Source organism: Meles meles, chromosome 11, assembly GCF_922984935.1.
Source record: "Meles meles chromosome 11, mMelMel3.1 paternal haplotype, whole genome shotgun sequence".
Lineage (NCBI taxonomy): Eukaryota > Metazoa > Chordata > Mammalia > Carnivora > Mustelidae > Meles > Meles meles.
In genome coordinates, this window is record NC_060076.1 from 93,715,250 (window position 1) to 93,727,255 (window position 12,006).

The following is a 12,006-nucleotide window of genomic DNA, read 5'->3' on the forward strand; positions in this document are numbered from 1 at the left end:
AAAGTTTATAAATTATGTAAGTATTGAAATGTTAAGAAATGAAAAATTAGTAAATGCTCAAATGTGGTTTCAAGTTAGTGATTAAATATCACTGTTCAACTCCTCTACATTTATTAATTCAGTAGGCAAATTGTCATTACTGATAATTACAAAACCTATTTTAAAATCTGCTTTTCTGATTGAGTTGGTTAATGTCTTTGTCACCAGCATTAAAAAATCTTTCACATAAATGGTCAAAGATATCAGAAATAATGAAAAATAAGTATAGGGGCGCCTGGGTGGCTCAGTAGGTTAAAGCCTGTGCCCTTAGCTCCAGTCATGATCTCAGGGTCCATGGATTGAGCCCCGCATCAGGCTCTTTGTTTGGCGGGGAGCCTGCTTCCCCCTCTCTCTCTGCCTGCCTCTCCGCCTACTTGTGATTTCTATCTGTCAAATAAATAAATAAAATCTTAAAAAATATATAAAGAAATAGTTTGTTTTAATTTGGATCTTCATGTGTATGTATTTTAGATTCTAAGCAAACTACAACCCAGTTTTTGTATTTGCCTTCTTTTTGTCCCTCCTCCCTTCAATGTAGTTCAGGCTTTTCTTCCAGGCTTTTGCAACAGATTGTAACTAGATATCCCTAAGTGTGTTTTTCTTCTTTTCGATTTTTAAAAGGACGGTCCAAGATGACTTGTCTTTAACTTTTTAAACAACTTTTTGAAGTATAATTGACATGGTATAAATTGTACGTTTACAGTGTAAATTTGATTAATGTGACTTGTATACACTCATCAAACCATCACCATAATCCTGACAATAAACATCCATCATCCTCAGATACTTCCTCTTACCTCTTTGTAGTTGCTTCCCATTGTCCTCCATCTCCAGGCAGTCAGTCATCCTTTTGCTTTCTCTTGCTACAGACTGGATTGCTTGTTCTAAAGTTTTATGTAAGTGGAATCATCGAGTATGTACTTGTTTTTGTTCTTGCATATCTTTCATGTGGCACTAATTACAAGGAAGAGTTTAACATCGGTACAGTATTATTAACTAAAGTCTGGATCTCACTGACAGTTTCCTTAATTTTTCTCCTGATGTTCTCTATGTGTTCTAGACTTCTGTTCTCTATGCCGCATTGCATGTGGTTATTTTGTCTCAGTCTCTTCCATTCTGTAATATTAAGTTTTTCCTAGTCCTTTATGACCTCTTGATCTCTATGAAGAGTAGTGATTAGTTATTTAGTAGAATCTATCAGGTTGGGTTTATTTTCTCATGAACGGGATAAGCTTAAGTATTTTTGGAAAAAATACCAGAAAAATATGTCCTCCTTAGTGTATCATATCTCAGAGTTCATGGTGTTCATATATGTGGTTATTGCTGATATGTGACCTTGATCACGTGGTGTCTGCGAGATTTCTTCACTGTAAAGTTACTGTCTTTTGTAGTTAAAAAGTAATTTCTGGGAGATGCTGTGCATATCCTGTTTTTCCCCGAAACTTGTGCTTTCTGATTGTCGCATCCATCGCTGGATCTTGTTTGCAGCTGTTACTATGTGGTGTTTACCCAAGGATAAATCTCTATGTCCTTTTAACTTACACATTTAATAATTGGAATTCTGATGTAAGGAGAAACTGACCCTTTACTTGGATTTATTCAGTTATTTATATCAGTATGGTTTTGGAGGTACTGATGTGAAAATGTTGGAGTTTGGGCTGCCTGGGTGGCATAGTCCATTAAATGTCACCCTTCGGCTCAGGTCATGATCCCGCAGTCCTGGGATTCAGCAGGGGGTCTGCTTCCTCTTTCTCTTCTCCTCCCCATCATGTACACATACGCGTGCTCACACGCTTACACATACACTCTCTCTCTCTTAGATAAATAAATCTTTTAAAAAGTTGGAGTTTGGAGTGAACAAAGAATTCTTGAGGCATCTTTGATGCAAAAAGGGTGTTTTTATTAAAGTATGGGTACAGGACCTGTAGGCAGAAAGGGCTGCACTGGGGTTGTGAGGAGTGGTTGATTATATACTTTCAAGTTAGGAGGGGGTTAGGGAGAGCGAAGTTTCTAAGGAATTTGCAAGCCAGGTTTCCTGGACCTTGAGGGGCTAGATGTTCAAAAGAGATCATTTACTACTGTCTAGTAAAACCTTAGTTATGAGACCCTTCAGATGTGTATCAGTGGGCCATATGCTTGGAGGGTGATTACTAACCTATATTTTGGGGAATAGAGATAAAGGAAGTTTCTAAAGGAATTTTTATATGTTAAAGGAGACATACAGGACCTTGGAGGTTGGGCTAATGTTAAGCTGAAGTACTAACATTGAGGTAGTTTCCTAGAGGAAGTTCACTCTGCCTGTCTCAAGGACTTTTTGTCTTTTGCCTTTCTTCTCCACATCAATACTTGTGTGTTGAAATTCAGTATGGTAATTACTTTGTTTAAATTTTTTCCTTCTTTAAAAAACTGGTTATTTACTTACTGAGTTCTAAAAATTGTTTTTATATGGGGCGCCTGGGTGGCTCAGTTGGTTAAGAGGCTGGCTCTTGATTTCAGCTGAGGCCATGATGTTAGAGTCCTGGAACTGAGTCCTGAGTCAGGCTCCTTGCTCAGTGAGGTGTCTGCTCAAGGATTCTCTCTCTCCCTCTGCCCTTTTCCCAACACGCACGTGTACGTGCATGTGTGTATGTGTAAATAAAATCTTTGAAAAACCTTGTGTACTGGGTACTAGTCGTGGATGCAGAAATGTAATTTGCAGATTTTTTTTTCTAGTCTGTGGTGTGTTTTCTTTTTTTAGCAATGTCTTTTGAAGAGAGACATTTAATTTTTGTAAGGACTTGTTAATTTTACTTTTTTCTTTTGTGCATCATAATTTTTATGTCTTATCTAAGAAATTCTTGCCTTACCCCAAGGCCACAGATGATTTTCTATAATAACTTGTAAACTAATATATTTATATGGTGCAAAGTATGGGCTAGAGCTCTTTTTCTTCATAGGCTGTCTTATTGTCACAGAGCCATTTGTTGAAATGACCCTCCCTACATTGAATTGACTTTGTACTTTCATTTGACTTCTCTGTTTCTAGATTGTTGCAGTGATTCTCTTTCATTGATCTGTTTTGATGCTAATAGTATGCTGACTTGGTTACTATGACTTTATAATAGTTCTTAAGTTCGGGTAGCATAAATTCTCCAACTGTGTTCTTTTTAGAAATTGGTTTGCTGTTCTAAATTTCTCTTTGAGACTATGATTTCACTTCTAGATTATTAAAATGAATTCTGTATAGTCTTCCTAAGTACAATTTCTATGCTTTGTCAAGTTCTGGTGTAGTATCAAAGAATATTTACAATTATTTAAGAAGTCTCAACTATAAATCTGTGTAAAATTGGATTTTTTTTTTAAATACTTCAGTTAAAATAACATGTCACAACAGACTGTGGAAGTAGATAGGAGAATCTAGCCATAGTCTATTATACTAGGCTTTAAAAGCGTGGTAAAATAGTTCCACTGCCTGTCTTTTTGATGTAGAAATAAAGTTATTAAAAACTATTATTTATGTTAACACAAAAATTTTATTGCGATGCAAGTGCGTAACAAGATATTCTCTTTAAGATTTTTAAGTGTGTAATATATCATTAGCTATGGGTACAGTGTTGTACAGCAGATCTCTAGAACTTAACCTTGCTTAGCTGAAACTTTGTCATTGATTGGCAACTCCCCATTCTCCTCTCTCCCCAACTCCTGGCAACCACCATTTCACTTTGACACTATGAACTTAACTATTTAGATAAGTGGAATCAGACATTCTTTTATAGTTTCAGGTGGTAACTTTAAGTCTTTAACCCATTTTGAATTGATTTTTGTGTATGGTATTAAATAAAAGTCCAATTTTATTCTTCTGCATGTGGTTGTCCAATTTTTCCAGCACCATTTGTTAATGATACTTTACTTTTTCCATTGTGTATACTTAGAACCCTGTTGAAGATCAGTCGACCTGCTCTTGTGGATTTATTTCTGGGCTCTCTTCTCTGTTACATCGGCTTGAGTCTGTCTTTATGCCATAACTATACTGTTTGAATTACTGTGGTTTTGTAGTATATTTAGAAATCAAGAAGTGTGATACCTCTACCTTTGTTCTTGGTCATGATTGACTTGACTGTTTGGAGTCTTTTGTGCTTCCGTATGAATTTAAGAATTTTTTTCTACTTCTGTAAAAAGTACCATTGTGATTTTGATAGACATAGCTTTGGATTTGTAGATTGCTTTGGGTAGTATGGAGATTTTAACAATAGTAAGTCTTCCAATTCATTAACATGGGATGTCTTCCTATTTTTAAAAATTTCTTTTATCAGTATTTTGTAGTTTTTAGTGTACAAGCCTTTCACCACTGTAGTTCTTTATTCCCAAGATTTTATTATTTTTGGTGCTATTATATTAAGATCATTTCCTAATTTCCTTTTCAGATAGCTCATTTTTTAAAAGATTTAATTTATTTATTTGATAGAGAGAGACACAGCAAGAGAGGGAATACAAGCAGTGGGAGTGGGAGAGGGAGAAGCAGGCTTCCCGCCAAGCTGGAAGCCTGATGTGGGGCATGATCCCAGGACCCCAGGATTATGACCTGAGCCGAAGGCAGACCCTTAACGACTGAGCCCCAGGCACCCCCAGATAGCTCGTTGTTAAGTGTATAGAAATGCAGTTGATTTTTGTATGTCAATTTTGTATTCTAACTCTTGACCTAATTCCTTTATTAGTTACTAGTTCTTTTAAATGGAATCTTTAGTGTTTTCATTATATAAGATCATATTGTTTGCAAGCAAACAGTTTTATTTCTTCCTTTCTGACTTGGATGCTTTTTATTTCTTTCTCTTAACTAATTTGGTCTGGCTAGGACTTCCAGTACTATGTTGAATGGAGGTGGCGTTAGGCATCCTGGACTTGTTCCTGATCTTAGAGGAGAATCTTTCAATTTTCCCTGTTGGGTATGATTTAAGCTATAGGTCTTAAATGGCCTTCTTTACACTGAAGTACTTTACTTTTATTTATAGTTTAAAAGTTTTTCTTCTGAAAGAGTGTTGAATTTCATCACATACTTTTTCATTTATTGAGATGATTATGTGAATTTTATCCTTTATTCTGGTAACATGGTATATCATATTAATTGACTTTTATATATTGACCCACACTTGCATCCCAAGAATATAAGTCAAATTTGGTTGTGGTGTATTTTTTTTTTCATGTGCTTTTGAATTCACTTTCAACTCATTCTTTGAGGATTTTTGCATCTGTAGTCAGAAATAGTAACCTATGATTTTCTTTTCCAGTAGCGCCTTTATCTGGCTTTGTGTCTGTGCATTGCAGGCCTCATAAAATGAGTTTGAAAGTGTTCCCCCTGCTTCAGTATTTTGGTGGAGTTTGAGAAGGACTGGCATTAATTCTTCATTAAATGTTTGATAGAATTTACCAGTGAAGCCATCTGGTCCTGGGCTTTTCTTTGTTGGGAGGTTTTTGATTAACAGATTTAATCTGCATACTGGTTATGGGTCTTTTCAGATTTTTTGTTTCTTCATGATTCAGTCTTGATAGGTTCTGTATTCTAGGAATTTTCTTATTTCTTCAGTGTTGTCCAGTTTGCTGACATAGAGTTGTTTATAGTTATCTTTATGATCCTTTGTATTTTTCTGGTATCAGTTGTAATGTCTCATTGTATATTTCTTTGAGAGAGAGAGAGAGAGTGTGTATGTGTGTGTGTGTGTTTTAGTAAGTCTAGCTGGAGTTTTGCCAGTATTATCTTTTCAAAAAACTTTTATTTTTTTCCTATTATTTTACTATCCTTTATTTCACTTATTTCTGCTCTTTATAATTTTCTTCCTTTCTATTGATTTTGGACTTAGTTTCTTCTTTTAGTTCCTTGAGGTATATAAAATTAGTTTGATTCTAGATCTTCTGTTTTAATGTAGAGATTTATTGCTTAAACTCCCTTCTTTGTACTGCTTTTGCTGTATCCCTTAAGGTTTGGTATGTTGTATTTTAGGTTTTATTTGTTTCAAGGTATTTTCTTATTTCCTTTCTGATTTCTTCTTTGACTCTCATTATTGTTCAAGGGTGTGTTTAATTTCCACATATTTGTGAGTTTTCTTTCTTCCTCTTTCTTTTTTCTTTCCCTCCCTCCTTCCCTCCCATCCTTCCTTTTTTCCTTCTTTCCTTCTTCTCTCCCTTCCTTCCCTTCCTCCCTCTTTCCTTCCCTCCCCACCTTTTTTTCCTGTTGATTTTTAGTTTCATTCCATTGTGAACAGAAAAGATAGTTGATTTGATTTCAGTCTTAAATTTAAGACTTGTTTTGTGATGTAACACGTGATCTATCCTGGTGAATGTTACATATACACTTAAGAAGAATGTGTATTCTGCTGTTTGCAGAAAGTTCTGCATGTATGTGTTAGCTTCATTTGATCTGTAGTGTTGTTCTAGTCTTCAGTTTCTTCATAGATTTTGTCTCCATGTTCTGTCCATTACTGGAAGTGGAATATTGAAATGCCCTACTATTGTACTGCTGTTTACTACTTTATTCAGTTCTGCACATACTTGCTTTGTTTATTTAGATGCTCTGATGTTACGCATAATATACTAGTGTGTCTATTACTTATAATTGTTAGGTCTTCTGGTGAATTTACCTTTTTATCATTTAACGTCTTTTACCTTTTTGGACACTTTTTGACTTAAAGTCAGTTTTGGTTGATATAACCTTCTGTCTTCTCCTTTGGTTACTGTTTGCATGGAGTATCTTTTTCATCTTGTCGCTTTCAGCCTGTGTATGTTCTTAAACCTAATGTGGTTTCTGGTAAGCAAGTCTAGTGGTAATGAACTCTCTCAGCTTTTGTTTGTTTAGGAAAGACTGTCTTGCCTTCATTTTTGACGACACTATTACTGGATATACTGTTCTTTGTTGGCAGCTTTTTTCTTTCAGCTCTTCATCCCACACCCTTCTGGCTTGTAAGGTTTCTGCTGAGAAATCCACTTCTTGTATTATGAGGTTCCTTTGTACATGACAAGTTGCCTTTTCCTTGTGCTTTCAAAATACTCACTTTTACTTTTGACAGTTTGATTATAATTTTTCTCAGTGTGTATTTCTTTGAATTTCTCTTTTTTAGGTTTCTCTGGGCTTCTTGGATCTGTATGTCCATTTCCTCCCCCAGATTTGGGAATTTTTCAGACATTATTTTTTTGAATAAGGTTTCAGGTCATTACTCTTTCTCTTTTCCTGCTGTGCATACATTGGTCTGCTTTTTGGTGTCCCATAGGTTCCTTAAGCTTTCTGTATTCTTTTTCATTTTTTTCTTACTGGTCTTGTGATTGAATGATTTCCAGTGACCTTTCTTAGAGTTCTCTGATCCTTTCTTCTGCTTGATTTAGTCTTCTGTTGAACTTCTCTTTTAAATTTCTTATTAAAGTTATATTCTTCAGCTTTATGATTTCTGTTTATTATTATTGTATATTTCCTTTCTTCCTGTTGAAATTCTCACTTTGTTCATCCATTGTTCTTCCAACTGCAGCATTTTTATGATGGTTATTTTGAATTATCTTTCTGGTAAATCTTGGAGCTGTGTTTCATTTGGGTCTGTTTCTTTCTGGAGATTAATCTTCTTTCCTTTGTTTGGAACACATTGACCTATTTCTTCATCTTCCTTGACTGACTTTTGGTGTCTGTGCATTAGACAGAACAGTTACAGCCCCACTCTTCATGGACTGGTCCAATATTTTAGAAGATACCTCCCTGCCCCGCTGTCCGGGTGGCCAGAGATTCTGGTGACCACTCAACCCTTCATGCTAGTCCAACACACTTCTTCTTCTTCTTCTTTTTTTTTTTTTTTTCTGTATCTCCCAAGTGTCTAAGGTATGCTGAATCCCCTCAGTGCACTGTAACAAATGAACTTAAAGCCCTTTCTGAGGTGTCCTTCAGAAAAGGTGGATTGTTCTATGATCCATCCAACTCTTTCTCTCCCTATGGAGAAGGTGGCAGCTGTTCCCCCCACGTCCCATCCACTAGCTCTGTGCTGAGTCAGGGGAGGGCCTATGGGAACTGCTACCCAAATTCTGTTTCTGCTGTCACAATCTCCCTGGTGGCTAATTAGCCAGGTCTTATCAATGCCTCATGAAAGGGTCTCCTGCCTTTCATGACCCTCTTCCCTCCCTTTGGGTAACCCCCGAAAAGTTGGGGCATTGGACTTGCGGGCTTTTCTCCTTCCCAAGAAGAAGCTGGAGGTGGAGGGTTTTATCCTGTGTTGGGGGTGGATCTTCTGGCAGAAGGGTGTCCAATATCTCCCTAGCAGCTTTGGTGAGTCTGATTTTGTGTTCATCCAGCCTTCAGGTACCTTTCAGATATTAGATTCTGGATTTCTCACCAAAGGGAATTTTTCTGTGAATTGTTCCTGAATTGATGTATTTGTTGGAGGGGGAGAAGAGACCAGAGATTCCTACTCTCCCATCTTGCTGATATCACTCCTGCCAAGATACTGATTTTTAATTTTTAATTGATATTTGAAGTACAAACAACTGATTTCTAGCAATTTTAATGTATTTGGGTTATTGCTAGCTTCTTAGAAACTTTTGAATTTTGCTTTTAGAGATTAAAGAAAGGTTTTAAGGGAATGGCCTATGTAACACTTTACAAATGCTAATGTAAAAGAGGGTAGCATAAAAACTGTATTCTAGGGGAGCCTGGGTGGCTCAGTGGGTTAAGCCACTGCCTTCGGCTCAGGTCATGATCTCGAGGTCCTGGGATTGAGTCCCGCATCGGGCTCTCTGCTCAGCAGGGAGCCTGCTTCCCTCTCTCTCTCTCTCTCTGCCTGCCTCTCTATCTACTTGTGATCTCTCTCTGTCAAATAAATAAAATCTTTAAAAACAAACAAACAAAAAAAAACCTGTATTCTAGTTGGTAAATTTGTCTACTATAGGAATATACTTAGCAGTTCCAAACTAGCCTGTGCAAATAGTAGAGTTGAACAAAGAGCTAAATTAATAGTATGAGATGATAACAAAGAAAAGTTATAATTAAGGGACAAAGGCTAGAACAAGCCACATTGTGCTTGATTATCCTCCAGTGTTTCTGTATGTAAATATGTACATATGTATACATGGAAAGAAATATAGAGATATAATGTGGTCATATATGGTTTAGTATAAGTTTGTATGTTTCCTACTGTGTTTGCTGAGAGGACCTAGAAGCAGTGACACCCCACTAGCAATATTCATCTTGTTTCCAGATCTTGTTTTTCATTATTTTTTTTAAAACTTCATTTATTTGACAGGGAGTGCATAAGCAGGGGGAGCGGCAGATAGTGGGAGAAGCAGGCTCCTGGCTGAGCAGGGACCCCAGTGCAAGAGTCGATCCTAGGACTCTGGGGTTGTGACTTGAGACAAAGGGAGCCGCTTAACCAACTGAGCCACCCAGGTGCCCGCAGATCTTTTTAAAACGCGGTTCTCTAATAAAAATGGAACAGAGGTCTCTGGAAAAATGGCTGCTTCTGAGACAGTGGCAGGGAAAGTACAAGATGACCCTCTGGAACTTCTTATACTACCAGAAAGTGGCTGTCCAGTTGTTTCAGCACCATTTGATGAAAACACCACGTGTTCTCCATTGTATTACCTTTGCTCTTTTGTTGGAGATCACTTGACTGTTTTTATGTGGGTCTATTTCTGGTGCTCTCTGTTTATCTGTTTTCTTTTCTTTGGCCAATACCACATTGTCTTCATTACTGTGTCTTTATAGTAAGTCTTAAAGTAGCATCAGGTCCTTCAACTTAGTTCTTCTCCTTCAATATTGAGTTGGCCATTCTGGGTCTTTTGCCTCTCCATATAAACTTTAGAGTTATCCTGTTGCTATCTCTTAAATAATTTGCTGTGATTTTGATTTGGACTGTGTTGAGTCTGTAGTGCTAATTATAAGAACTAACATCTTGACAATATTGGATCTTCCCATCCATGAACTTGGAATATCCCTCCATTTATTTAGTTCATTTTAAATTGTTCATCAGGGCACCTGGGTGGCTCAGTGGGTTAAGCCTCTGCCTTCAGCTCAGGTCATGATCTCAGGGTCATGTGATCGAGTCCTGTATCGGGCTCTTTGCTCGGCAAGGAGCCTGCTTCCTCCTCTCTCTCTCTGCTTGTCTCTCTGCCTACTTGTGATCTCTCTCTGTCAAATAAATAAATAAAAAGTTCACCAAAGTTTTGTAGTTTTCCTTATGTAGATCTTTTACATATTTAATGAGATTTATGCCTAAATATATTTTGGGTTGCTAATACAAATGCTGTTGTGTTTTTAATTTCAAATTCTGCTTGTTCATTGTTGTTAAATAAGCAGTTGATTTTTTTTCTTTAAAGATTATTTATTTATTTGACAGAGAGATCACAATTAGGCAGAGAGGCAGGCAGAGAGAGGGGTGGGGGAAACAGGCCCCCAGCTGAGCAGAGAGCCCCATGCAGGGCTTGATCCCAGGACCCTGAGATCATGACCTGAGCTGAAGGCAGAGGCTCAACCCACTGAGCCACCCAGGTGCCTCAACAATTGATTTTTGTATGACCATCACATCGTGTAACCTTACTAATAATTGTTATCACCATGTTATTTTTTAGTGGTGCTTTTGGGTTTCTATGTAGGCAGTTGTGTTATATATAAACAAAGTTATACTTCTTCCCAATCTGTTACCTTCTATTTTCTTTTCTTAGTACATTAGCAAGGACTTCCAGTGTGATTTTGAAAAGGAGTGGTGAGAGGGAGTGTCTTTACCTTGTTCCTGAGTTTAGCAGAAAAGCTTCTAGTTTCTTAACAGTGAGTGTAATGTTAGTTACAGGTTCTTTGTAGGTATTCTTTGTCAGACTGAAGAAGTTCCCCTTATTCTTAGCTTATCGAGAGTTTTGATCATGAATGGGTACTGAATTTTGTTAAGTTCTTTTTCTTTGTGTATTGGTGTGATCGTGTGGTTTTTCTTCTTCAGCCTGTTGATGTGTAATGGATTACATTAATTTTTGCATTTTGATCCAGCCTTGCATACCTGGAATAATTCCACTTGGTTGTAGTATTTAATTCTTTTTAACATTGTTGCATTAGATTTGCTAATATTTTGTTGAGAATTTTTATAGCTATGTTTATGAGAGATATTGGTCTGCTGTTTTATATTCTTGTAATGTTTTTGTCTGCTTTTAGTTTTTGACTGATTCTGACCTCAGAAAGAGTTAGGAAGTAGTCTCTCTGCTTCTCTTTTCTGGAATAGATTGTGGAGAATTTGTATAATTTCTTCCTAAATGTTTGGTAGAATTCACTAGAGAACTCATCTTGCCTCTTTATGTTTTTGAAAGTTACTGGCTATTAGTTTAATAACTTTAACAGATACAGTCCTTTTCAGATCATCTTTCCTTTTGGTTCTTTTTAGTTGATTGTTTGGGCTAATTAGGGCTCATGGCTTCTATTGTTATCTTTTATACACATTTAGAATTATTAAAAGATTTTCAGAGTACTCCATGATAAATTATTTTAAATTTGTTTTGTATATATTTCTATGGGATACTAATAAAATAAATCTCTTTCCTTCCAGCCTAGTGTGTTAATTGTAACCTACAAGGAACCTGAAAAATCATCTTCTCAGTTTGGATCCTACAAACAAGCTGAATGGAGGCCAGATAGTACCATGATAGCTGTGTCAGTAAGTAGAGTTTTAAATTTTAATAGTGTTTTCTTATGAAATCAACATTGCATCTGAATTTGATTATTTTAGATGACTTCATTTCAGTCTTTTCCACTCATTAGCATTTATCTTCTGTGATAGGAATCGCTGTACCGATTCTTCTATTGCTATTCTTAATTATATCTTTTTGTGATTCTTCTGTTTCTTTCCTTCCCTAATATAGTGCCCTGTATCCTTTTCTCTTTATTCTTTTCACTTTCCTATTTTGTCCTTGAAGTCTAATCCAAAATCATAAAGCTTTCATCTCTATTCTCATGGGATGCTTCCAAATTTATGTTTTAAGGCGGAC

The 12,006-nt window shown here is 36.5% G+C and overlaps 1 protein-coding gene across 1 annotated transcript in view; it reads left to right on the forward strand.

The window, feature by feature from the left end:
* Positions 1-12,006, forward strand: part of RIC1 (RIC1 homolog, RAB6A GEF complex partner 1) — a 113,940-nt gene that overhangs the window by 18,449 nt on the left and 83,485 nt on the right. Inside the window, exon 2 of the mRNA XM_046023388.1 lies at positions 11,568-11,684. Within this exon, the coding sequence (XP_045879344.1) occupies positions 11,568-11,684 (117 nt within the window). The remainder of the gene's footprint in view (positions 1-11,567; positions 11,685-12,006) is intronic.